Source organism: Furipterus horrens, unplaced genomic scaffold (assembly GCF_987537825.1).
Source record: "Furipterus horrens unplaced genomic scaffold, mFurHor1.1.pri manual_scaffold_7, whole genome shotgun sequence".
NCBI classification, from domain to species: domain Eukaryota; kingdom Metazoa; phylum Chordata; class Mammalia; order Chiroptera; family Furipteridae; genus Furipterus; species Furipterus horrens.
The window spans coordinates 102,174,124-102,197,855 of record NW_028327177.1 but is presented as its reverse complement, the minus strand read 5'-3'; the positions used below and the strand labels follow the sequence as shown (position 1 = coordinate 102,197,855).

The 23,732-nt window shown below is 45.4% G+C and overlaps 1 protein-coding gene across 1 annotated transcript in view; it reads left to right on the top strand.

Moving 5' to 3' along the window:
• Nucleotides 1–23,732, top strand: part of SRGAP3 (SLIT-ROBO Rho GTPase activating protein 3) — a 248,754-nt gene that overhangs the window by 185,291 nt on the left and 39,731 nt on the right. Inside the window, exons 10-12 of the mRNA XM_090284101.1 lie at nt 3,861–3,945; nt 15,764–15,791; nt 20,725–20,827. Of these exons, the coding sequence (XP_090140227.1) occupies nt 3,861–3,945; nt 15,764–15,791; nt 20,725–20,827 (216 nt within the window). The remainder of the gene's footprint in view (nt 1–3,860; nt 3,946–15,763; nt 15,792–20,724; nt 20,828–23,732) is intronic.

The following is a 23,732-nucleotide window of genomic DNA, read 5'->3' as shown; positions in this document are numbered from 1 at the left end:
ACTCAGCCAGGGACAGGGAGAAACAAGGATAAGAGGCAGCAGGGCTTTAATTCAACATGTGTTTAGTGAACATAGAATTTGGAGGGACTTTAAATCATCCATCTGATGCTTGAGCCCATTCAACCGTGTCCCTGTCAAAAAGTCATCCAGACTCTGCTTGAACTTCCCCAAGATGAAAAGCTCCCTCTTTCCCCAAACAGCCCTTTTGTTTGGCTTGTGGCTGGCTCTAGATATTATAATGTTTTCCCTTATTTCTGTTCTCTTCAAAAATCTCCCTCACTAGGATTTCTGGTCATTGGTCTCGATTCTGTTCTCTGGGGTGATCCAGAGAGAGGCTAATTCTACAGGACAGTCTTTGGCGTGGTTGCAGGGAGCTGGGTTTTCATTGCTCCAGGCTAAACATGTGTGGTTTCTTTAACCCTGCCTCATAAGATTTTCTTCTGCGTGGCCTCAGTATCCTAGTGACTCTCTCCGAAACGTGTTCCATTTGTCAACGCCTCTTCCAAAGTGAGACTCCCAGCAGTGTGGTCTGACCAGCACAGAACAGAGCTAAACTTTCACCTCCTTTCACAGTAGGTGCTGTGCTTCTTTTCACATGTCCTAAGATCATATTCCTTTTTTAAAATAAAGCTAGGTTTATACCAGTTAAATCTGTTCCCTACACAGTGATTTTAAACCAGGTTGCCCTCCTTCTGAAGGATGTGCAGGTGATGTCTTGGATAGGTCTTTATGTTTACCATCAGCGAGATTTCCTCTTGATGGATTCAGTCAAGATCCTGATCCAATTCAACATACAGGGGATGGGACAAAAGTATATTTACAGTTGTTTGTATGGAAAATGATACAGTAAATAATAAATTATACAAGAATAAACTTTGTGTTTCATGTACTCACTATTGTAAACCTACTTTTGCTCATCCCCGTATATGCTGTCTCATCAGATCTTGTGCCCCCTGCAAATTCAGTGAGCATGGCTTTCAACCTTAATGCTTGCCAATAAAAAAAGAAAATTGATATGTCAAGGGCAAGACCAAAGACAGAGTTGTTCAAAATATGCCACTAGGCTAATATTGATCTACCAATCAGTACTTTTAGAATGTGGTCATTTAACCCAATTCTAACATTCATCTTGTGACAGCCCTTGTCAGCTCCCTTGTTAAAAACCAATAGTTGACACCTGCTGCATTTCCTCGATCAACACTCTTTGACTTGGTTGTTTTCAAGAAACAAAACATAGCTACTCTTAGTGAGTCAGCCCATGCTAATTTCTGGCATTCACCACCTCCACTGGGGGCTTCCTCTGTGTACAGGGAAGATTGTGGGTTACAAAGAGCAGTGAAGAGTGTGTAGGAGTATTAATTCACTCTGGCAGCAGAAGCAAAGAAATCTGGTAACAGAGCAGAGAAGGGGGTCCAGTCTGGTTGAAACGAAACGATAGAATTCATCAACATCTATGATTAAGGCTCATCGATGTTATATGTCCATGTTAGTATTCAGTTTATCAACCTGGTTGGCTAGTACACCTTGCGACTTGATTCTGTAACATCATTTGGTGTATTTATAAGGACATAATGTTCTATCAGTACAATTTGATGGCATTCTTTCCTTCATGGGTCACACATGAAGCCTGGGTGAAGCTTGAAAGAAGTGGGCAGAGTCCACTGGTTCCAGAGATCTGGGACATAAGAGAAAAATCCACCAAGGCTTATTATGTGTTTGTGATTAGAGCTTCAACTACCAGGGGCAGTGGAGCATAGTTGAGAAAATAACTGCTTGTACCTCAGCTGTGCTTTTTATGGTAAATTCTTAAACACATGATGAAATCAGGGTCATTACTACCAGAAGCATTCAGAGAGAGCTCTATGTGAGTAGTTATTACACTGAAGTGTGCCTTTGAATCATGTGGGAAGCTCATTCAAAACACAGGTTCCTAAACTACTATCCTCCCCAAGGTGGAGCCCTGGGATGGTGAACATTTCTGGGCCTCTGCAGTGTTTTCCTTGGGTATAAACTGAGGGGTTAGACTCTTATTATTCCAAAGCAGGAATCTGCATTTTGACCCTCTCCCCAGCTGGGTGTGAGGCCACAGAAAACTGCAAGTCAACCCTCCTTTTACACTGAAGGAGCCGTGGAGGCCCAGAAATGTTCAGTAACCTGCCCAAGGTCACACAGAGTGGCCACGGCTCTGAGCTCCTGTCTCCTCCTGGGTAGAATGGAAATGACGATGCTCCCCACACTTGCCTTCCAAGATTGTGGTGATGACCAAGTGGATGTGTTTGAAAGCTGTTGAGTGCTCTCTAGGTACAAGGGGGAGTGACCCTTCATGACCAAGGGATAAGGTCATAGGAGCTAAGAAAGGCCACGGTCAAAGTGAGGGGACACCACAACCTTCCACTAGCCCCACCTCTGCAGAAACCGACCGAGTGAGTAACAGGGTGAGGTGACCCCAGTCTTACCCGTGCACGTGTCAGCCTCCACCCCGTGGGCCTTGCCCCTACAACTGCACTCACAGAAGACAGTGTGCTCCAGATGCCCCTTTACAGGTGGTATTAGGGCATCCTGAGCCTCCATGGTTCACTTCTCTGCTCCTCGGCTCCCCTTTCTGAGCATTCTGGCTGAGGCAATAGAATAGATTTCTTTGTGAGAAACCAGCTGGCAGCTTTGGGGCAATCACATCCATTCGTGTGCCTTAATTCTCGGGGTTTTTACAATTGCCATTACAGCTACTTAGAACATTCCCCCTCCTTACCTCCTTCAGGCCATGTCATCTTTGCAGCGAGATCTGCCCCGACTCCTAGCCCTCCATTTATGCCTTATTTTCATTTAGAGCATTCGCTCCCACCTGACCAATAGTGTATTTGACTTACTTTTTTGGTCAGCTTATTGTTCCTCTCGTTACTCTGCTGCGTCAGCTCCACCAAGTCAGGGCTTTAGCCTAATCTCTCAGCACCTCTTATGCACCAGGCGTACAGCAGTCCCTGAATTGGTGTGAACCACGCTACAGTGGCTCACGGCCCAGCAAAGGCATGCTGTGGCAGAGTGCGCTCCAGCCCTGTGTTTGGGTGATGCAGAGCGGCAGGGAAGCTGAGGAAAGTTGGTACCTGTGTGAAAGTGTGGCTGAAGCCCTACTGAACCTGGGACAGGTAGATGCATTTCTATTCTGGGTGTCCCGGTCTCTCCCCACTGCTCTGAGTGCATTGTGCTTGGCCAGGCCCCTGAGCTCAAGGCAGCCTGGGGTTCCCGAGGGCCTTGAGTACATCACTTCCCTGTGCCAGCCTTACCTGTCTCATCTGTGAAAAGAAGGAAACATATCCCCCAATGCTGTTGGGGTTATTTTAATAGGACAGTCTCTAGGGGCCTGCAGAGCCCTTCCTCCTCCTTCAGAGCCAGGCCAGATGAAAGAAAGACTTGTTTGGAAGCTCCTCTCTGACAGGTCCGATAAAGCTCTCTTGCCTCATCTGTGTGCCCCCAGGGATGGATCTGTCTTCATTGCTCTTGGCCCAGAAGCACAGCGGAGCTTTGATGACTGAAGAAGCCCTCTGCTCAGAGCTCCCACAGTCCTCAGCTGACAAAAGCGCCTTTCATAGCTTCCATTCCCCCTGAGCTTTCTTTGTGTTCCCAGAATGGTCCTGAAATGCCTGGAGCCATCATAGGACAGGGCAGCCATGCTCAGCAGGGCTGGGGATCTCATGCAAAAGCGCAAAGGAACAGCTGCAGAGGCCCCCCCTTTCCCCACACTGGGGTCCTTGTGGGTGGCTTGATCTCCCTTTGACCTCTCCACCCCAGAGACCTGTTCCAGAGCAGAGATTGTGGGACTTGGCCCTGTAGTCTCTAATGTCCTTGTGCCTTGTGTCTTACAGAAATTTAAAGAATATGTGAACGGCAGTAACCTCATCACTAAGCTGCAGGCCAAGCATGACTTACTCAAGCAGACCCTGGGCGAAGGTGAGTTGGGAGGTGGAAGCCTATGAGGAGGGGCTGTCTTCCCCACTGGGCTCTGTTGTGGCCCCTTAAGCTGTTTTAATTTGAGACACTGGGCACTTGGTATAATGAAGCCTTGTGCTGGGGCCAAGTTTCAGGCCTGGGTAGGCTGCTACAGTCTCTAGTTTATAGCCCTGGTACCGACGTTGAGAGAGCTCCAGTCGGACTGCAGAAAATAGGGGGCAAACACAGGTTCTGGCTTAGGTTGTAGGGGAGGGTCTAAGGCAAAGTGATAAAGGGGTCCCCAGTAGGGAAGGGGTGGGACTTCAGAGACACAGGGCTCTGCATTAATGCTTTTCAGGAATACTATTGAAATGACCAGGATTCTCAGTCCAGAAAAGAAAAATCCATATGTAAGGCAGGGTTTGGTTCTTGAGGGGCCCAGGGACTAGGTTTAAAACTACCCAAAGGTTTCCGTAGCATACAAGGCCTCATGCCATTTGACCTTTGCCTACTTCCCTGACCTTGTCTACCATTCTCTGCTCCCTTACTGTGCTCCAGCCACACTCAGCTCCTTTCTGCCTGTCAAAACTCATTGATCTTATTCCTGCCTCAGGCCCTTTGCATATGCTTTCCCCATGCCCGCAACCTGGAATGCCCTTATGCCAGATCTCTGTATGGATAGCTTCTTGTCCTTCAGTTGTCAGCACAAATACCACATCCTCAGTGAGACTCTCCTTGCTACCCAACCTCAAGGAATCACCACCTCTGTACCAGAATTCTGTTTGACTTTCTTATCTCACTCATCATCATGTGAAATTATCCTTTTTATTTTTTGTTCACTTGCTTATTGTCTTTTTTTTTCTTTCTTAATAATAATTCTTCTGGTTTTATTAGATTTCACTTGCTTATTGTCTTTGGTCATGACTCCCCCTACACATCCCAACAGTATTGTATCTTAACCCAGAGAAGGGACTTCCTTGCTTATTTTTTCTATCACTTTAGGTCCAGTGCTTAGAACAGTGCCTGGCTCATAGTTGTCACTCAATTAATAGTCACTGAATGAGTGTTGAGTAGAAAGGTCACCAGAGCATGAACTAGGACCTAAGGTCAAGCAAGTCCTGGTGGTCCTGGAACCTGGTGTGAGGCTCAACTATGAGGGGAGGAGCTGACCTGGGGTTTCTGAAGCTGCTGGGCCCTGCTTGGAGCACCATTAGCCCCACACTCAGATATATTGTGTTCTATTTGGAGAGGGCTCTTGGCTGAAGGATGTGCTGCACCAAAAGGAAAGGAAATATAGGGTGCAGGAAATAGGGAGCCTCATGAGAGAGATGAAGGGAATTTCCAGGGTGATGATACCAGTAGATCCCAAGATGACAGCTTGAAGCAGCCCTGGTGGTCATCCAGGACTTGGGGGCAGGAAAAGCGTTACAAGATGAGAACTGCTGAGGCATGCGGCTGGCGTTCATTGGCTGTCGGGTATCTGCCATCCACAGCATACCCTTGCCCTTCCCTGGATCACTCTCTTCTCCTTGTGGGTGCACATCCCAGTGGCTGTGCTCCGGCCACACAAGACCTCCCTAACACTGGCCACTCAGCAAACTATGCAGCAGGTCTCCAGGTCTGCAGATGCTTGGCATTTGTGAGCTCCATGCTTTAGAACAGTGGTTCTCAACCTGTGGGTCGCGACCCCTTTGGCGGTCGAATGACCCAAGATCATCGGAAAACACATATATAATTACATATTGTTTTGTGATTAATCACTATGCTTTAATTATGTTCAATTTGTAACAAAGAAAATATATCCTGCATGTCAGATATTTACATTACGATTCATAACAGTAGCAAAACTACAGTTATGAAGTAGCAATGAAAATAATTTTATGGTTGGGGGTCACCACAACATGAGGAACTGTATTAAAGGGTTGTGGCATTAAGAAGGTTGAGAACCACTGCTTTAGAGGAAACAATGAGAAATTAAACCATTTTCCAGCCCCAAGGCACTTAAAATCTAGCTGGGAGACAGCCCATGACTTAATAAAAAGATAAATAACAATAACATTGTCACACAGAAAGACTGGATGAATTCCCAAATGAGCAGTACAGACTTTGAGAGCTGTGAGTCAGGAGAGGAAGGGATCACCATGGGCCCAGGAGAGTTGGAAAGGCCTCAAAGAAGATTAATAACTAGGGCTTGGAAGAATAACCAGGGCTTTATAACTAATACCAATGGAAAATTTTCAATCAACGTTATTGGCGTGTAGCTTATATACAATAAGATGCACCTATTTTATGTGCAGAAATTAGTCTTGATGAACATATACACCCAGGTATAACCACTTGCATTAAAATATAGAACATCCCCACCACCCCAAAATTTCCCTTGTGCCTTTTTTTTTTTTTTCAGATTTAATGTGTTTTATTGATTAAAATATTACATTTGTGCCAATTTCCCTTCCCTCTGCTCCCCTCCACCCGGTGGCCCCCCTCCCTCCAGTTGTCCCCCCCTTTTAGATTATGTCCATTAGTTGTGCATACAGTTCCTCCCAACCTCTCTCCGTCTATTCCATTCCCTCCTACCATGATCCCCAATTCCTATATCATCTCCCTCCCTTTCCCCATTCCCCCTCCCTGTTGACCTCCCCCCAATATGCTTCCTGTACCCACAGTTCCTTTTCCACTCTCGTTGCCTATTTAGTTTGCCTTTGTTTCATCTCCCTAGCTTCTGTTTTTTAAACCAGTCCCTTTAACATCTCATATAACAGTGGTTTGGATCTAATGAACTCTTTCAGTTTTATTTTGTCCTGGAAACACTTTCTCTGTCCTTCTATTCTGAATGACAATTTCGCTGGATAGAGTATTCGTGGTTGTAGGTTTTGGATTTTCATTACTTTGAATATTTCTTGCCAGTCCCTTCTTGCCTGTAGGGTTTCCCTTGAGAAGTCAGCTGATAGTCTAATTGGGACCCCTTTGTACATAATTCTTTTCTTCTCTCTTGCTGCTTTTAAGATTCTCTCTTTATCTTTAATTTTTGACATTTTGATTATAATGTGTCTTGGAGTGGTTCTCCCTGGGTCCAGTCTCTTGGGAACTCTCCTTGCTTCCTGGACCTGCAAGTCTATTCCCTTCCCCAAGTCTGGGAAGTTCTCCTTTATTATATTTTCACTCAATTTTTCAAGTTCTAGTTCATCTTCCTCATTCTCTGGCAAACCAATGATTCTTATGTTGGGCCTTTTATAGCTGTCCCAGAGGTTTCTGATCCTCTCATTGTTGCTTCCTATTTCCTCTCGCTGCATTGGTTGACTGCTTGTTCCTTCTCCATATTCCAGTTTGTTGAAATGAACTCTGGATTCCTCACCTTCTGTCTCGTATGTGGTTTTGCTCCTTTCGTTATGAAAGTTTTTCGCTTCTTTCATATCTTTTTCCTGCTCTTTTGTGAATTCTGTAAGCCACCTGATAACAATGGCCCAGAACTGAGCCTCTGACAGGTTTCTTATCTGTTCATCTGTCAGGTTCTCTATCTGCTGTCTGGTGAGTTGTGCCACTGGGATCTCTATATTTGCCACATTTTGACAGATGCGTTTTGTTTTCCTGGGCCGGCTGTCCGGGGCGGTGCCTGTGTACGCGTCACAAATTAGCGACCGGTGTCTGTCTGCGACCTATTTCGCAGCCCTGTGGTGCTTTCTGTGGGGGCGGGGGTCCAAGATGGATTCACACAGTTATTCAGCTAGGAGACCGGGATCCGTCCTCCCGCCCCCCTGGGCCTCACTGTTCAAGGCGATGCTGCGGCTGCTTTCCCCAGCGCCCGGAGTCGCGCACGCCAGGGGCTTGATTGGAGTCGCGCACGCCGGGGGCTTGATTGCCTCCGGGATTTTTCGCTGCCCCGCCCGCCGCTCCGCAAACAGCTTTGCCTTCTTTAACTCTTACCTGCCCAAATGGCACCGCTGGTTTATAACTTCATGTGTTGGGCTTCCGTGTAGTTTTATTTTCTGGAATTTCTAGTTATCCTTTGTTTTGAAGTAGTTGTATTCCTCTATAGTTATAGAGGGAGACCTAGCGCGTCCGTCTAAGCCTCCATCTTGGCCGGAAGTCCCCCCTTGTGCCTTTTTTGTAGTCAGTGCCCGCATCCTCAACCCCAAGCAACCACTGTTCTAATTTCTGTCACCAGAGGTCAGTTTTGTGTGTTCTGGATGGTGAGAGCTGGGGAACTTTGGGGAGTGATGGAAATGTTCTACATCCTCATTTGGGTGGTGGTTATACAAGGGCATATATTTTTGTCTAAACTCATTGACTTGGGGGGAAAGGGTAGGGAAGAGTGAGTTGCAATAGCCTTTTCTTCATTTCCTCCCACCCCTCTATATTCTGTCCAACCTGCCATTCCAATATTGGGCCAGGTGATTGGGGCCATTGAGGAGGGTGGGTAACAAAGAGGAAAATACAACAGCAGGAATGGAGCCAAAGAGAAGAGACAGAAAGTCCTAGAGAGGATGTTAGTGAGTGTGTGATCTTGGGACTGAGGGCTGAGGACTGTTTCTCATGTCATGTTTCTCATGCCGTGTAACACATGAGTTGGTGGCTACTTATATGTTTAAAATCAGATGCCCTGGATTTAGAAAACTAGATGTTCTCTGAAAAGATAAGATGCCAGATGAGAAAGTGTTTCTCTCCAGCTCCCCCATGGGTGCTCTCAGATGCGACCTTTTATTACTGCCCTGGCCTGAAGGGCCTTAATGAAATGACGGTCATAGTTTTGGTTGGCATAACTCCTGACCCATTTGGTCTTCTGAGGTTATTTAGCCCTTCACTACACCTTGCTCTCAGATGGGATTCACCAGTCTTTCTGAGTTCTGAGCTGAATAGCCACAAACGACTGCAGGAGAATGCAGCTTCTGAAATGTAAGGGCAGCAGAGAGAGACAGAGCTCCCTGGAAGACTCGCCATAGTCCTGTTTTCTAATAAGCCAGCAGTGGAAAAGCAGACTTTGTTTCTTTTGATAACTGGGATGGGGAAGTTTTAATAAATTTTTGGTCTTAAACTAACTTTAGGTTTACAGTAAAGTCGCAAATGTAGTACAGAGTTCCCATGTACTCCATGTTTAATTCCCCTGTTATTAACATCTTACCTTAGCGTGGCATGCCGCAATTAGTGAACATTGGTACGTTATTAGTAACTAAAGTTAATAAATTACAGAACTTCTGAAAAAAATGAAGCTGAGACCAAAGCTTTGTTGTTGTTCGCTGCATGATAAAGGTCTATGTGGATCCTTAGGGCATTGGGTGAAAGGGGAGAATTTTCAGCCAGGAGAATTTGCGCTGACTTCGATCAATAAAGGTCTTGCCCACTGGCAAGGGAGGCAGGGAATAAGCAGGCCAAAAAGAGCTCAAAATTTTGGCTAATTCATTCTTTTGAGTGACAACAGGTGGTTCAGCTTTACCTGAGCACATTGACTTACATTCCGTGGAAAGCTCTTCTAAGAGTGGGGCCAAGGGAGGGGGGACACCTGCACCAACGGTCTTCTCATTTCACCTGAGATCTATTTTGTATGGGGTGAAACATTCTGGAAATTTTTAAAACAGGTGAAAAGTGTGGGGCCAAGTGGAATACTTTGACTGAAAAGTTACAAGTTTTTTTTTTTAATGAAATAAATTATCATGTCAAATGCCTGAATTTCTCTCAAGTACTCTTTTGCCAGTATGGCTGAAGAAAACCATAAGTTAGAGGAAACACAATGTCTTTTGGGTCACCTTCACTTAGAAATGAATTTTTGAACATGACTGATCCTAGTACATAAGTAAACAAGCCTCTTTGTGCTTACAGATTGACTTTCCTTGTTATAAATAATATCACTGCCACATCTTGGGAACAGGCACACCCACCCTTTTACGCCTTTGGCTGCTGCTATTTTATTTTATTGGCCAGGGAACTCTTAGTTTATTATCTCTGAGTCTTAATTCTTTGACCTTTTTATTGTTCTGGGTAGTCTGTAAGCTCCAGAGCTTACACCCAAGATATAGGTAGCTTTTCAATTTACTAGAGCCCCCCAAGAATGAATGGTGCATCGTCTATAAAAAGGATGGATGTAACCTTTTCAGGCTGAGATTTAATCAGCCATTACAGAACTCAGCGTCCACCAAAACCAGACAGTCTGACCTTCTAGAAAATGACTGAGCCATCGACTATAAAGTATTTCTTTTTAACTCAACAGATCTCAGAAGGTAAAGGGCAGAGCATTTTTGATTTCTTATACTTGTTAGAAGTCGAGACAACAGACTCCAAAAGATGTTGGTGATGGGGTTCTTGAGAGCTGGAATGTGGCCTAAAGCTGAAGGAGAGTGTATTAGAGTCCTTGCCAGAGGAGAGTCTGCCTTGAGTGCGTGCTGACACTCCTCCGCCGGACCTAAACCCTTTGATCCCTATCTCCCCTCTTCTTCCCTTCCTGCTCTGTCTGTTCATCTGTCCGTCCATCTATCCAAAAGCACAGACACAGGACTCGGCCATGACTGGGGTACAGTGTATACAAGGCAGACAAGGTTCCTACCCTTATGGGGAAAAGACCTCAAACAGTAAGCAAACTATTAAGTAAAGAATTGTACCTGATAAGTGCCATGAATGGAAAATTTGGGCTGAGATAGAGAACAATTGGGTGTGTGTGGGAGGGGCAGCCATGGGGTGACCTGCTTTTGGTTGGGTGATCAGAGAGGCCTCGAGGGAAAGATGAGGGGGAGATGCCATTTCAGCTGAGACTGAAGGAGGAAATGGCGTGAGCCACATGACGAACTGGGGAAAAGGGTTGGGCCGAGGGACCCACACGAGCAAAGGTGGGAAGGAATGTGGTGGGTCAGAACTGAAGGAGGGCAGTGGGGCTAGCCTGCTGTGAAGGTGTGGCGGAGTGGGTGATTTGGAACCCAGAGGAGGTCAGCAGGACACTCCTCCTAGGTCCCTTTGTGAGTCAAAGCTGCACAGGTGACTGCAGCCCAGAGGGGAATGATGCGCTTTGTGGTCAGTGTGGCACACTGGCTCCCCCTTTCATGGGCTGCCATTGGCTCCTCCTCAGGGTCTTGGGTCTACGTGAAACTTTGCCTAAGATGGGCGTCTGGTAGGACTTTGCTCCAGACCCCAGACACACAATCGAATTAAGCAGAACAAATTAGTTTTACCTAACTTTTCTACTTTCCTGTTTTGGTCTTTGGCTCCAATCCAACCAACTTCAGTCACTTTTGTCACTGTTTGTAGCTTTGGGCAGGAATTAAGGAATTGTGTGTTGATTCGTTCTAAGTTCTATTTTCAGATCTCTATTACTCTCTTCTTCCCCTCATTTCTTTCCCTAGCCCCATTCAGCATTGTTTTCTGTAGAGAAAATAAATCCTTGGTTCTTTCTTTTCTTCCTTTCTCTTTTTCTTTCTTTCTTTCTTTCTTTTTTCTTTTTTTTTCTTATTGGAATTTCTCATTTCTCTTTATTTTTTAAAGTATATTTTATTGATTATGATGTTACAATTGTCCCAAATTTTCCCTCTTTGCTCCCCTCCACCCAGTGCCCCCCTTCCCTCCAGGAATCCAACCCTTCTTAGTTCATGTCCATGGGTCATGCATGTAAAGTAAGTTCTTTGGCTTCTCCCTTTCCTATACTATTCTTAACTCCCCCCTGTCTATATTGTACCAGTTATGCTTCTTAATCCCCACACCATTTTCCAATTTCTCCCCCTTCCTCCTCCTAGCTGATAACCCTCCAAATGATCCCCCTACCTATGATTCTGTTCCTGTTCTGGTTGTTTGCTTAGTTTTGTTTTTTAGATTCAGTTGTTGATAGCTGCGAGTTTGTTGTCCTTGGTTCTTTCTTTTAAAAAGTCTCTTCTTGTGAATGCTGGATGGGATTCTAGAGACTAGAGCTGTGCTATCCAATTTGGGGGCCACAGGCCACATGCGGCTATTGAACACTTGAGTATGCGTAGTCTGAATTGAGATGTGTAAAATGAACACATTTCAAAGAGTTAGTAACCTGCTGCAAAGAATACAAAATATTAATTTTCATATTGATACATATTGATATGATATTTTTTATGTTAGGGTAAGTACAATATGTCATTAAAATTAATCTCACCTGTTTCTTTTTATAAAGTATATTTTATTGATTATGTTGTTACAATAGTCCCAATTTTTTCCCCTTTGCTCCCCTCTGCCCAGTACCCCCCACCCCCCAGCAATCCCATCCCCCTTAGTTCATGTCCATGGGTCATGCATATAAGTTCTTTGGCTTCACCCTTTCCTGTATTATTCTGAACTTCCCCCTGTCTATTTTGTACCAATTATGCTTCTTAATCCCTGCACCATTTTCCCGTTTCTCACCCTTTCCCCTCCCAGCTGATAACCCTCCAAATGATCCCTATACCTATGATTCTGTTCCTATTCTGGTTTGCTTCATTGGATTTTGTTTTTATTTTTTAGATTCAGTTATTGATAGTTGTGAGTTTGTTGTCATTTCAGTGTTCATAGTGTTGATCTTCTTTTTCTTAAATAAGTCCCTTTAACATTTCATATAATAATGGCTCGGTGATGATGAGCTCCTTTAACTTTACCTTGTCTGGGAAGCACTTCATCTGCCTTTCTATTCTAAATGATAGCTTTGCTGGATAGAGTAATCTTGGTTGTAGGTCCTTGCTTTTCATCACTTTGAATACTTCTTACCAGTCCCTTCTTGCCTACAAAGTTTCTTTTGAGAAATCAGCTGAAAGTCTTATAGACACCACTTTGTAGGTAACTCTCTGCTTTTCTCTTGCTGCTTTTGAGATTCTCTCTTTATCTTGAACCTTTGGCATTCTAGTGATGATGTGTCTTGGTGTGGTCCTCTTTGGGTCTAGTTTGTTTGGGACTCTCTGTGCTTCCTGGACTTGTATGTCTATTTCCTTCACCAAATTTTGGAAGTTTTCCGCCATTATTTTTTCACATAAGCTTCCTCTTCTGGCACCCTTATGGTTTGGATGTTGGCACGTTTAAAGTTGTCCCAGAGGTTCCTAAGCCTCTCCTCATTTTTTTCAATTCTTGTTTCCTCATTCTGTACTGGTTGACTGTTTTTTTCTTCCTTATATTCCAAATCATTGATTTGAACTCAGTTTTCTTCTCTTCTTGATTTTGTGTGGATTTTCCTTCATTTCACTTAGCATAGCCTTCACTTCTTCCCTTCTGCGTTTGCCATACTCAAGCATATCTGTCAAGCCCGTGAGCATCTTTATCACCAGTGTTTGGAATTCTGCGTCTGTTAGGTTGGCTATCTCCTCTTTTGTTATGTTGGCTATCTCCTTGTCGCTTATTTCTCCCACTGGAACCTTGATTCGTTCCCCCTTTTGGGCCATACTTCTCTGTCTCCTCATCTTGACATGCTCCTGTGTTTGTTTCCCTCTTAGTCTTAGGTAGAGCTGTCACTCCTGTTATGTTGTAAGGGGCGGAGCCTTAGGTATTCGTCAGTACAGGGCAACCTGTTTCACCACGTTGTGGTGCAGTATGTGGGGGAGGGGGTCTGAGAGGGAATAATGCTGTTTACTCAGCACTTGCCCCCTTTCCAGGCACCTCTCCCACTTCCATATGGGATTGGCACCTCCCTAGCTGTTGCCCTGGCTGTCGTTCCCAGAGTGGGTGGATCTATGGACATTCTAGGACTGTGGGAACCCTTTAAACATGTGAACTCTGCTGAGAGACCGGTAGTTTTTTCCTCTGCTTCAACACCCACTGGTTTGCACAGTCAGAAGCAATGAGGCTTGATTTTCCCTGGCGTTGTGACTGTGAGCTGCGCAGTCTGGTCAGGAGCTGGGAACACTCCCCAGGTGTCCCTCCTCACTTTTTAAAATGTGTGACTGCTTTCTGCCAACCTGCCGGTGCCACCGCCACCGCTGCCACCACACCGCGTCCTCTCTACCTGGGCTCTGCCCCTCCTATCTGTCTGGATGAATATCTCTTCTTTATATCTTTGATTTTGGACTTCTATGCAGCTCAATTTTCTGGAACTCCTGGTTGTCTCTAGTTTTGAGGTAGTTGTATTTCTTCTTAGCATGTCTGTCTAGGCCTCCATCTTGGCTGGAAGTCTCACCTGTTTCTTTTTACTTTTTGTAATGTGGCTACTAGAAATTATGGCTTGTATTATATTTCCATTAGACAGCACTGGCTTAGAGGTTTTCTATTGCCTGTAAAAGGAATGAAGTACTGAATCATGCAATATGGAAGAACTTCAAAAGCATTATGTTAAGTGAAAGAAGCCAGATGCAAAAGAACACATATTTCATGATTCCATTTGTAGGGAATGTCCAGAATAAGCAGATATATAGAGACAGCGAGTGGATTAGTGGTTTCCAGGGGCTTGAGGTGAGAAGAGGGAGTGACTGTAAATTGGGACAAGGGATCTTTCTCCTGTGATGGAAATCTCTAAAATTGCATTGTGCGTGACAGTTTCACAACTTAAAATATGAACTAAAAATTATTAAATTTTACATTTAAAATGAGTGGATTTTATGTTATGTAAATTATGCCTCAGTAAAACTGTTCAACATAAGAGAGGGGCAATGGATATGAGTCTGGAATTCCAGGGAGATGTGGGACCCGGAGGTAAGATTAGGGAGTCCTAAGTAGGCATTTGAGATCACCTAGAGAGGGTCACAGAAAGAGCAGTATGAGATCTGGGTATGCCCCCTGGGGGCATTCCAACAATTAAAGGTTAGAGGTTGGGCAGATGAGGAGACAACAAGAGAAACTGAGGAATAACCTGTGGGGCAGGAAGGACACTTGGGAAGTGTGGAGCTATGAAAACCAAGAGGAGAAAGCTTTATCAAAAGAAGGGAGCAATGAACTGAGGTGAATGGTGCTGAGAAGTCAGGTAAGAACAGAGACGATATGGGATTCAGCCATACAGCACCATGTCTGTGGCATGATGAGGACAGAAGCCAACTGCAGTGGGATGGGAGTCGGGGAGAGTGGCCCTGGACAACTCCTTTGGGAGCTGAGAAATGGGGGTAGTTAGAGGGAGAAGTGGGCTCAAGGAGAGGTTGAAAAACGAGAATATACATGTCCAGAACATGTTCACATGCTGATGGAAATGATCCAGGAGGAAGGATATTGGGGATGCTAAAGAGAGGGAGACACTTGCAGGAATGGAGTTCCTGAGCAGGGTAGAGGGATGGGACCCAGAGTACAGGGAGAAGGCCTGGGCTTTGGCAGAAGCTGGAGCTTCCTCAGGAGTACCAGCAAGTAGCAGGTGAGTGGGTGGATGCATCTCTTGGCGGCAACATCAAGACCCCATCTTATTGATTTCTCTTTTCCACTGAAGAAAGTGAGCAGGTCCTTAGCTATGAATGACAGCAGCAGGGTGGGAATTGGGTAACATGGTTGAGGAACAACAAGAAAGTTTCTTGTGATTGATACACTTTAGGGCCAGTTAATCTTTGTTGATATAAAGCAATGCATTGTACAGAGCTTTAGTATGCATAGATGGAGTCACATGGGGTGCTTGTTAAAATGTAGATTCCTGGGTTCTTATCTCAGAGATGCTAATTCAGGAGAGCCCAGAAATCTGCATTTTTAACAAGGGTCCCAGGTGATTCTGATGCAAACAGTCAGCAGGCTGTACTTTGAGAATCACTGAAGGAATATATGTGAACATAGCCCTGTGAACAGGAGGCACTTGGGATTTGATAAAAGGCAGCTCTTTCCAACAGTCCATAATTTAGGTATGATTTGGTTTTTCATTTCACAAATAGTTAAGACCAGTTCGTTTTTTATTTTGTTTTGTTTTGTTTTTAGAAAAAGATGTTCTCTGGTTAAAAAACAACAACTAAACATCAATATATATTTTTCTTTCCAGGGGAGAGAGCAGAATGTGGCACAACCAGGTAAGAGCTGGGCATCTTATTTTCTCTCACCTGTTGCTCAAGGAGGGGGTTGGGAGGAGGTAGGAGGAACAGGAGAGAAGAGGAAGGTGGAGAACAAACACTGCTGAGAGCTCAGATGGGCTGGGTTGTTCTGAGAGTGGGACGGCTCTTGGCTCTTCACTACTCTTGGGAGGGGCTGGTGTTTTTAGGGCTGCTTTGCTGGTGCTAGCCTTAGGCTGAAGCCACGCCCCCTCTTGGCTGCTGAAGGAGAGGGGGATTTCAGAGCTGCTATGGGTCAGTGGGGTATCTCCCTCCTTGAGTGCACTGTCCATTGGGTGGGAGTATATAGATTGCAGTGGCTGAGGGCAACCAGTAGAGGCCAGAGGCTGTGGGGTAGCTGTTGACCTGTCTTCCCATCTGTGATATGGCTGCTGAGCAAACTGCCAGCTGAGGCGCAGGGCCCACCCTAGGGTCCCCATTTGCTAAGGCTTTGGATTTGGCTGGAATTGCACGTATCTGGGCATATGCATGTGCATACCCACATAAGCGTGCACAGACACCCCTACTGCCCGCCCCCTGGCTTTGGACCTCACCCGCACCTGGATGGGGAGTCCCTTGTTGGGAAAATAACAAATGGGCAACTTATGCTTTCTCTCCAGCTTGCTCAGCATTACCCTTTGCGCCTTTCCCTGAGCAGACCAGAACCAGTGAACACTTTCCACTCGGCAGCTTGTAGCTGACAGGCTGGGTTTCAGCCACTGGACCTTTCCTCTACTTTCAGAGAATGTAGATCCATACACAGCCCTGTCATTGCCCAGGTTATTCCTTACAGCCCATCTCTTTCCAAGTTTCCGGCAGTGGCCATTCTATTGCCCAACACATGACCCAGAGGCCCACACTTTTCCATCAGGCAGCAATTGAGAACTACCTTTTGCTTCATTCTGAGCCTGGCGACCTGATGACACCCTTTCCCCACAAATTCTTCCCCATGACCCAGAATCCTGGAAAGCTGTCATATTTGGCAAGAGCTAGGATCAACCCTCAACTCTCTGCTCATCTGGAAGGAAACTGTTGGGGAAGAGGCTTGGAAAGCTCTGGGGTTTTCAATTTGCTGAGCCCAGGATGGCGGAGGCTGGGGCTCTCCAGAAGCTTAGCCTGTGCAGCTGTTCCTTTGGGCCCCACCAAGTCTGGGAACATCAGGATGATTCATAATGCCAGGCGAGAACCTCTGGCGCAGGGGTCAACAGATGTGCACGGTCACTTTCTAAGAACCTTTATACAAATCAACTATTTATTTATTTATTCTGGCAAGAGGATGTTATCATAGTCCCAAAACAACAGAAGCTACATTTCACACCAAAATTTGCAAGTGGTGAAACAGATGGGGGATGAATTGAGCTGTCCCTTACTTCCTCTGAATTCCTAGAATTTATGTGGGAGAAGATTGTTCCAGCAGATTGCAAGAGAGAGCAATCAATCCTTGGCCAGGTCCCAGGGTCTACCTCAGGGAAAAATAGAGGTGTTTTTTTGTTTGTTTTGTTTTGTTTTTTAGTAAAGCCCACTGAGATGTTGTCTTTCACACCCTCTTTGACCTAGGGCCAGGGAAATCCAAGCTAGGATGCCCAGACCTCCCACTTAGACACATTGCACTAAACTGAAAACCCAGACATCAGTACTCTGGCCCTTGGCCATGGTCAAAGGCAACTTTGTTAGTAAACTCAAAGCTACCCCTTACTTGCACAAATCATTTCTAACTTCTTGTGCAATGAATTGTCAAGTTGGTAATGGTTTTTAAGTTAATCTGAAAGGCCCTGGGTGAGATGTTTCTATACTGTGGCTCTCTGTATCTTCCATAGTTCCCTGCCCAAGGTCAGTGTCATTGTGGATAACCATTTGAGCAGGGCCCCGCAGCCAAGTCACTGATGGACCAGTTTTTGCACATGAGTTGCAACACATTATATTTTTCTCACACTTAAGAACCTTAGCTTATAAATTATCTTGTAATTTAGGCTGAACAGACACAATAATGCACTTGAAAAGTATATGGTAAATGTCAAAGCCAGATGCAAATGCAAGGTTTGAGTATGGTTATTTAAACTAAAGACTGCCTTCCTTAACTCAGGTTGATTTGCCCCTGTGGTCTGGGTTAGAGGTGAAATCACAGGAGATTTCTGTCCAAACAAATGCAACCCAATGCACACCCATGCACATCCTCCAAGAGCCTGACCACCACAATATTGCCGCCATTTTAGACATTGACACCCATGTGTATTGGGTTGTCTAGAGAAGACTAATCATTGTCCTTTTGGTCACAGAATAATTTTGAGACCAAGTCCTGTGTTGCCAACATATGTTAATTTTCATCTTGGTTTAAAGGCAGAAAGGGGACATTGGTCTCTGGTTTCTCTTTCTTCCTCTCTATGGCTTTCTCTGTTCCTGTTTTCCCTGCCTCTCTCTTTCTTTCTTTCCTTTTTGCTCTGCAACTGAGCAGCAGAAGAGATGGAAGGCTTAGGCTGCCCCACTTTCCTTGGCTGAGCTGCCCCCCTGCTCCCCACTTTGTGCCCCACCCAGCATTTCAGTAAGTCGGTATCTATTTGGTGTCATGCAATGTTGGGATAGCTACGTTTCCTTGTCAGAGATTCCAGGCAGTGCGCAGAGCACCACACAAAGAAAGAAATCTCGATATGATTCCAACAGTCCTTTGCTTTCTGGATTCGGTAGGGGAAACGGGAAAAAGTATCCCCCATTTTCCCTTTATTCAATTTTGTAAACTCAAAGGAAAAAAATCCTTAGGACTTACTTTAAGGAACTCCACCAGTTGGGCACCAGGATTTTTTGATACTAGGTGTCCAACACCTGTATTAAGAGTCTCTACTCTTGGCTGGCCATGGGAGTTTAATAGATAATTTAATGCTACTGCTGGATGTTCTGTGGTAAAATCAATTTCCCAATTTACACTCACACCTGAACCTGGAATAAGAAGAGCTGAATTCTATTCATTCCCATGATCTTGGGCAAGTTTCTTAATCTCTCATCAGCTCATTTGCCTTATGTCTAAAGTGGTTTTAATATCCTTGCCTAACTCACAGGGTTGTTGTGAGGGAATCGTACCATGTGAGATAAGGAAATGACCTGAGATTGTTCAAAAACAGAAGCCCAAGACACTGTAAGGACAAGGTGGCAAAGTTGCTATCGTCAAGTTATTCCTGATTACAAGACTTGAAACCTATGGCCTTGTATCACATTTTTTGGCAATTTCTTTAAGAATTTGGAAATTCCAAAGCAGATTCTTTGTAATAAATGCCAGCCCCATATACCCATATCTTCAAAAAAATAAGTAACTTAAAAAAAAAAAATGACATGGACTTAGCTAACCAAATTGACAAAAGATCCAAGATGGGCTCGAAATAATCTTGCCTGTTGTTTCTTTTCAAAATTTTGGTCTGTGCTGTTATTTTGGTTCCCATGCTTGGGTGGCATGATATTTGGATTCAACTGTGTCTTTGCCCATGCATGTCCTGGAGCTAGCAACATTTGCTCAATACTCAAACACCAAGGAGAAGTTGGTTAGAGCTTCCAGGATGGCTCGGCTCTTGAGGTGACACACACAAGGCCAGTGAACAGAGGCAGCATGACTCTCATGCACCCTTATTGGCTCCAAAACCCATAAGATCTCTTGAGCATTTACAGAACTCAGTCAAGACCTGGGGACCAGGTCTTTGCTCATCATGTGCGAACATTATCTGTGCCTGGCTGGGTCCCCACTTGTTGCTTCCCAAATTGTGAACCAAGCCATTTGATAAAGAACTGCCTCTTTTGGTGAGGGGCCCTCCTGCTGACCTCAGAGCCCTTTACCCTGGAAGGCTGGTGGCATTGAGTCAGGCCAACTTGGGTGGCGAAAGATGAGCAAATACGCCAAAACAGACATATGCATGGTGAGCAACTATGGAAACTGGTCCAGTGCTTGTGGCTGTTTCACTGTTCCTGGTGAACTATGGTGCGGTTTCCCCTCCCTGTGGCCAAGAGTGGAGCACAGGGAATGGAGATCCTGAAGCAAAGCAAGACACTTTCAACCTGACCCCATGGGTTCTCTGCTGGCAAGGGTTAATGGGAGGGGCGATTCCTTGGCTGGAAATGAAGTAGTGCCCTGAGGCTCCATGACTAGTTCAGGGGAAAAATCTTGGATTTGGTGCCAACGAGGCCTGGGTTTAGGACTTGGCTCTGCCAGCTCCCCTTTCTAGGTCTCGGTTTTGTCTCTTTAAAATAAGCTGATGTCAAGTGTGGTAATGGATCTGAAAGTGCTTTAATCGAAGTGTACTTGACTAAAGAACAGGATATAATTGTCATCCTGGGTCACCCCAAGACCCCAAAGAAGCTGCAGCCTCCCTCTTGGCATCAATTTCTTCATCTCTAAAATGAGAATAATAATTGCCTGGCTCTTAGATCAACGAAACAAAGATTAGTCAAGTGCATTTGAAATGCCAAGAGACATTAGGAAGATCTGTGCCCTGGTACATTGGGAGTTGACACGTGGTGATAAATTTAAGCCAAAATAATGAAAATTAACCCTTCCAATCATCTTTGGAAGTCTCTTGCTTTCTCGGGCTACAGATTACATCTCTCTCCCCTGACTCCCCCTCCATCTGGTCAGCTTTGCAGGATGACAGCCTCTGATTGGAGGTTCAGTGGTTTCTTGGACACATACTATTTCCCCGCTATGATTTAGAATGCATTTGTGTTATATGAGTGTTGCTCCCGCCTGACATTGTGGGTGATTAAGATCCCCTAAACATCCAAAGGCCTTCAGATGGAGCATTGGACAGCAATGTGCTGGGGGTTCAGGGGCTTCCGTTTACATTTTGTGTTCTCCCATCATGGGTTTTAAGAGTGTCTTTCCCAGTTGTATGTTTACATTGGTTGCTTTCTTGATTTCTTTTGTTCCGTTTTCCCCTAGGCCCCCCTGTCTTCCCCCTAAACCACAGAAAATGAGGAGACCTAGGCCTCTCTCAGTGTGTAGCCATAAACTATTTAACGGCTGTATGGAAACGTTCATTAAGGTACTTGCTGGGGAGCTGCAGAGTCCGCGAATGTGCCCAATGTAATGGCAGCCTTTCTCCACCTCTTCCCCCCCACCAGCAGCCCTGCCCTGCCTACTGGAACTTTCTATCTGTGCCCTTGACAGGGCCCTATGGCGAGCTAGTTCTTCCCTGCAGCTTGTGCTTAGCTTTGGGGAGGGCTTCTAATCAGAGCTGCTTTTGTCTCTGACCAGTTGCTCCTAAGTGCCTTCCTGTGATTTTCAGGGGTAAGATCATGAAAAAAACCCAGTGAAGTCCAAGTGGGGTTGAAGTGCCCACGCAGTGGTCCCTGCCAGCCCTGCTTTGTTGCTTCAGGAACTGTGGTCCTCCCTAGCTGGAGGGGCGCTTCACAGCCTCGACTTCCAAGGGGAGCTTGGTTGGAAGCAACACAAAGAAAATCCCTGCAAGCACCAGTGTGATTTTATTGTTTTAGTTAAGGATATACTAGCAAATAAAACACAAAAATTGTATGAAGGAACACCCTCCTACCTAGTTTTGCTTCTTGTTAGGCAGTTTGGGAGAAGGGAGAAAAGCTGAGGCAGTCCCCATAGAATTCCTGGTTGAACCTTCACACCTTAAACTAAAAACAAGCATTTCAGTTAAGTGAGTTCTCTTTTCTTGTTTCTTGGATGCAAAGGGTACAAGATCAAGCCATCCCGGATAGAACTGCTTAGGCAAATTCGGATGGGATGGAGCTGGAAAGGGCAGCAGGTGGGGAGAGATGGAAGAAGGGGAGGTGCACCCTTAAGATCAGTCAGGGCGAGCAAGAGAGAAGTTCCCTGCCAGTTATTTCAGAGCTCACCAATGAAGTGTCCAATGAAGACACTTTCTGCAGAAAAGAAGGCTCTTGGGCTTTGCTGACAGTTTTGGAGTAGTGGAGGCTCCCCTGCCCTGCCCCCTCTCCTCCATCCTCAGGGTGCACACAGGACTTGCAGAGGGGGCGGGTTAGGCAGCATGCCTGAATCTCAGGTCTGTCTCTGCCTGTGGGCTGAGTTCAGGGGAAAGGACAGTGGGGCACAAGTTAGGACTGCCCAAGTAGGGGACAGCGGGGGCTGCTTCAGGGTGCCTCAGAGGAGTGAGGCACAGGGGGTCCCAAAAGGTGGGGTGCTTCTGGGTGCATCGGGAAAGAGGTACGATTTGGAGGCATCCTTGAGGGGGCACTTTGCCATCCCATAGGTCACAGGAGGATGAGGCTGTGTCAAAAGGGCCCTTCTTTCTTCAACCTCCCTCTTCTGTCTGCCAAGACTTCATCCTGGATCTCAGAAAAGCCACTCTCTGTAACTAAGTGGGGACTGAAAGGCATGTAAGCTATTCTCCTGCCCGCAGGGAGCTCATAGTGTCAGTCAGAAAGCAGAAAGTGTAAGGTGATTCAGATGAGCCACTTGGTGAATTATCCCTATGGAAACAAGTTCTGTGTGAGCTCAGAGAAGAACTAACTATGAGCACTAGGGCACAGGAGGCTTCTGGTGGCATGGGGTGGCGGTGGGGGGCAGGGGGGAAGCTCTGAAGGAAAGGTAGGAATAAAGCAGAGAGGAGTAGGACAGAGGACTCTGAAAGGAGGAAGAAAATGAATGAAGGCCCAGAGGCAGGACACCTTCTCTAATTTGCTCAGCTCTTTGGAAATGGGTGACCAGCGAGAACACATAGAAAGGGATAACTCTTATGTGATGGGATTGAAAAATTAGACGTTCTGTCTAATGAAATAGTCTCTTAGCAGACACCTCCTGTGTAACATGTGTGACTATCAAGTCATCTGACTTCATTCCTCTTGGCAAACACATCAGAACTTCTGCAACCATATGAGAGCATGCCCCTTGGAGGTGGTCAACTTAGGCAACTACATTCTCATTCTAAATATATATTGTAGCTATTGCTTCAGTTAGACAGTCTTCCTTAGAGCCTGTAGCATGGCCTTTGTCAGTGGTGCTGAACTTTGTATTACATATATTAGAATGAACATCTTGGTCCTTCAAAGCCCAGCTTTGCAATGCACTGGAAGCACAAGAGGCACATGCTAGAGTGGGGCTGGTGACTGGCACTGAAAAGAGCCCCCAGTGAGGGACACCCCAGAGCACCAAGCTGTGGCTTGTTGTTGGAATAAGTGCACAGTCTCCTCAGGGGATCATCTGACTGAAAATGAAAGAGGTATGTTTGTTAAATGGTTGCATTCCTGTATGTTACACTGTACTTATGCCACATCCCTTCAGCAGTTCAGCAAACTTCTGCACACCTACTGTGAGCTAGGCAGTATGTAGACACGCTTGCGTGCAGCGTGGCCTTACTCTCGAGGATTATTAACTTTCAGAGACTGAAAAGGCTGTATAATATAGTCAATTCTTCAGCCTCTGTGAACAGAATTTCATTTTCTCTTATGATTCATGTGCTTTTTGAAAGAACATTCTGCATGGACTTAGAATCCCCAGCTTTGAAATGCCAAACCTGTAAAGGTTTTCCAATAAGATAACATCACTGGGATTTCATGATTATGAGGATTTAGAGGGACAAGGAAGCATCCCCAAGTTAAGAAGGACAGATAAGTGTTGTTGGAGTTATGTAATAAATTTCTATGGTGCTACCTGAGTTGACCCTTTCCAAAATCCTTCATTTTTTTTCTCCTCTCAGATAGAAACCCATTTTTTATTATAAAATTTGAAGCCCTGGGGCAGAGAGGGAGTCCTCATCTTGTTTCTTTAAAATGAGAGTGGTAATTACCTACCTCTTGAGTGTGTGATACTGTTAGCATAAATGAGCTGACAGACTTCATGTTTCTAGAGCACTGCCTGGCACATGTAAGCTCTCTGGAAGCATTAGCTGTTACTGTCACCATTCGCTGTTAGGAGATTGATCACAGAGCCCCATCTGACCAGGCTGTTTGCTCAGTCCTAGG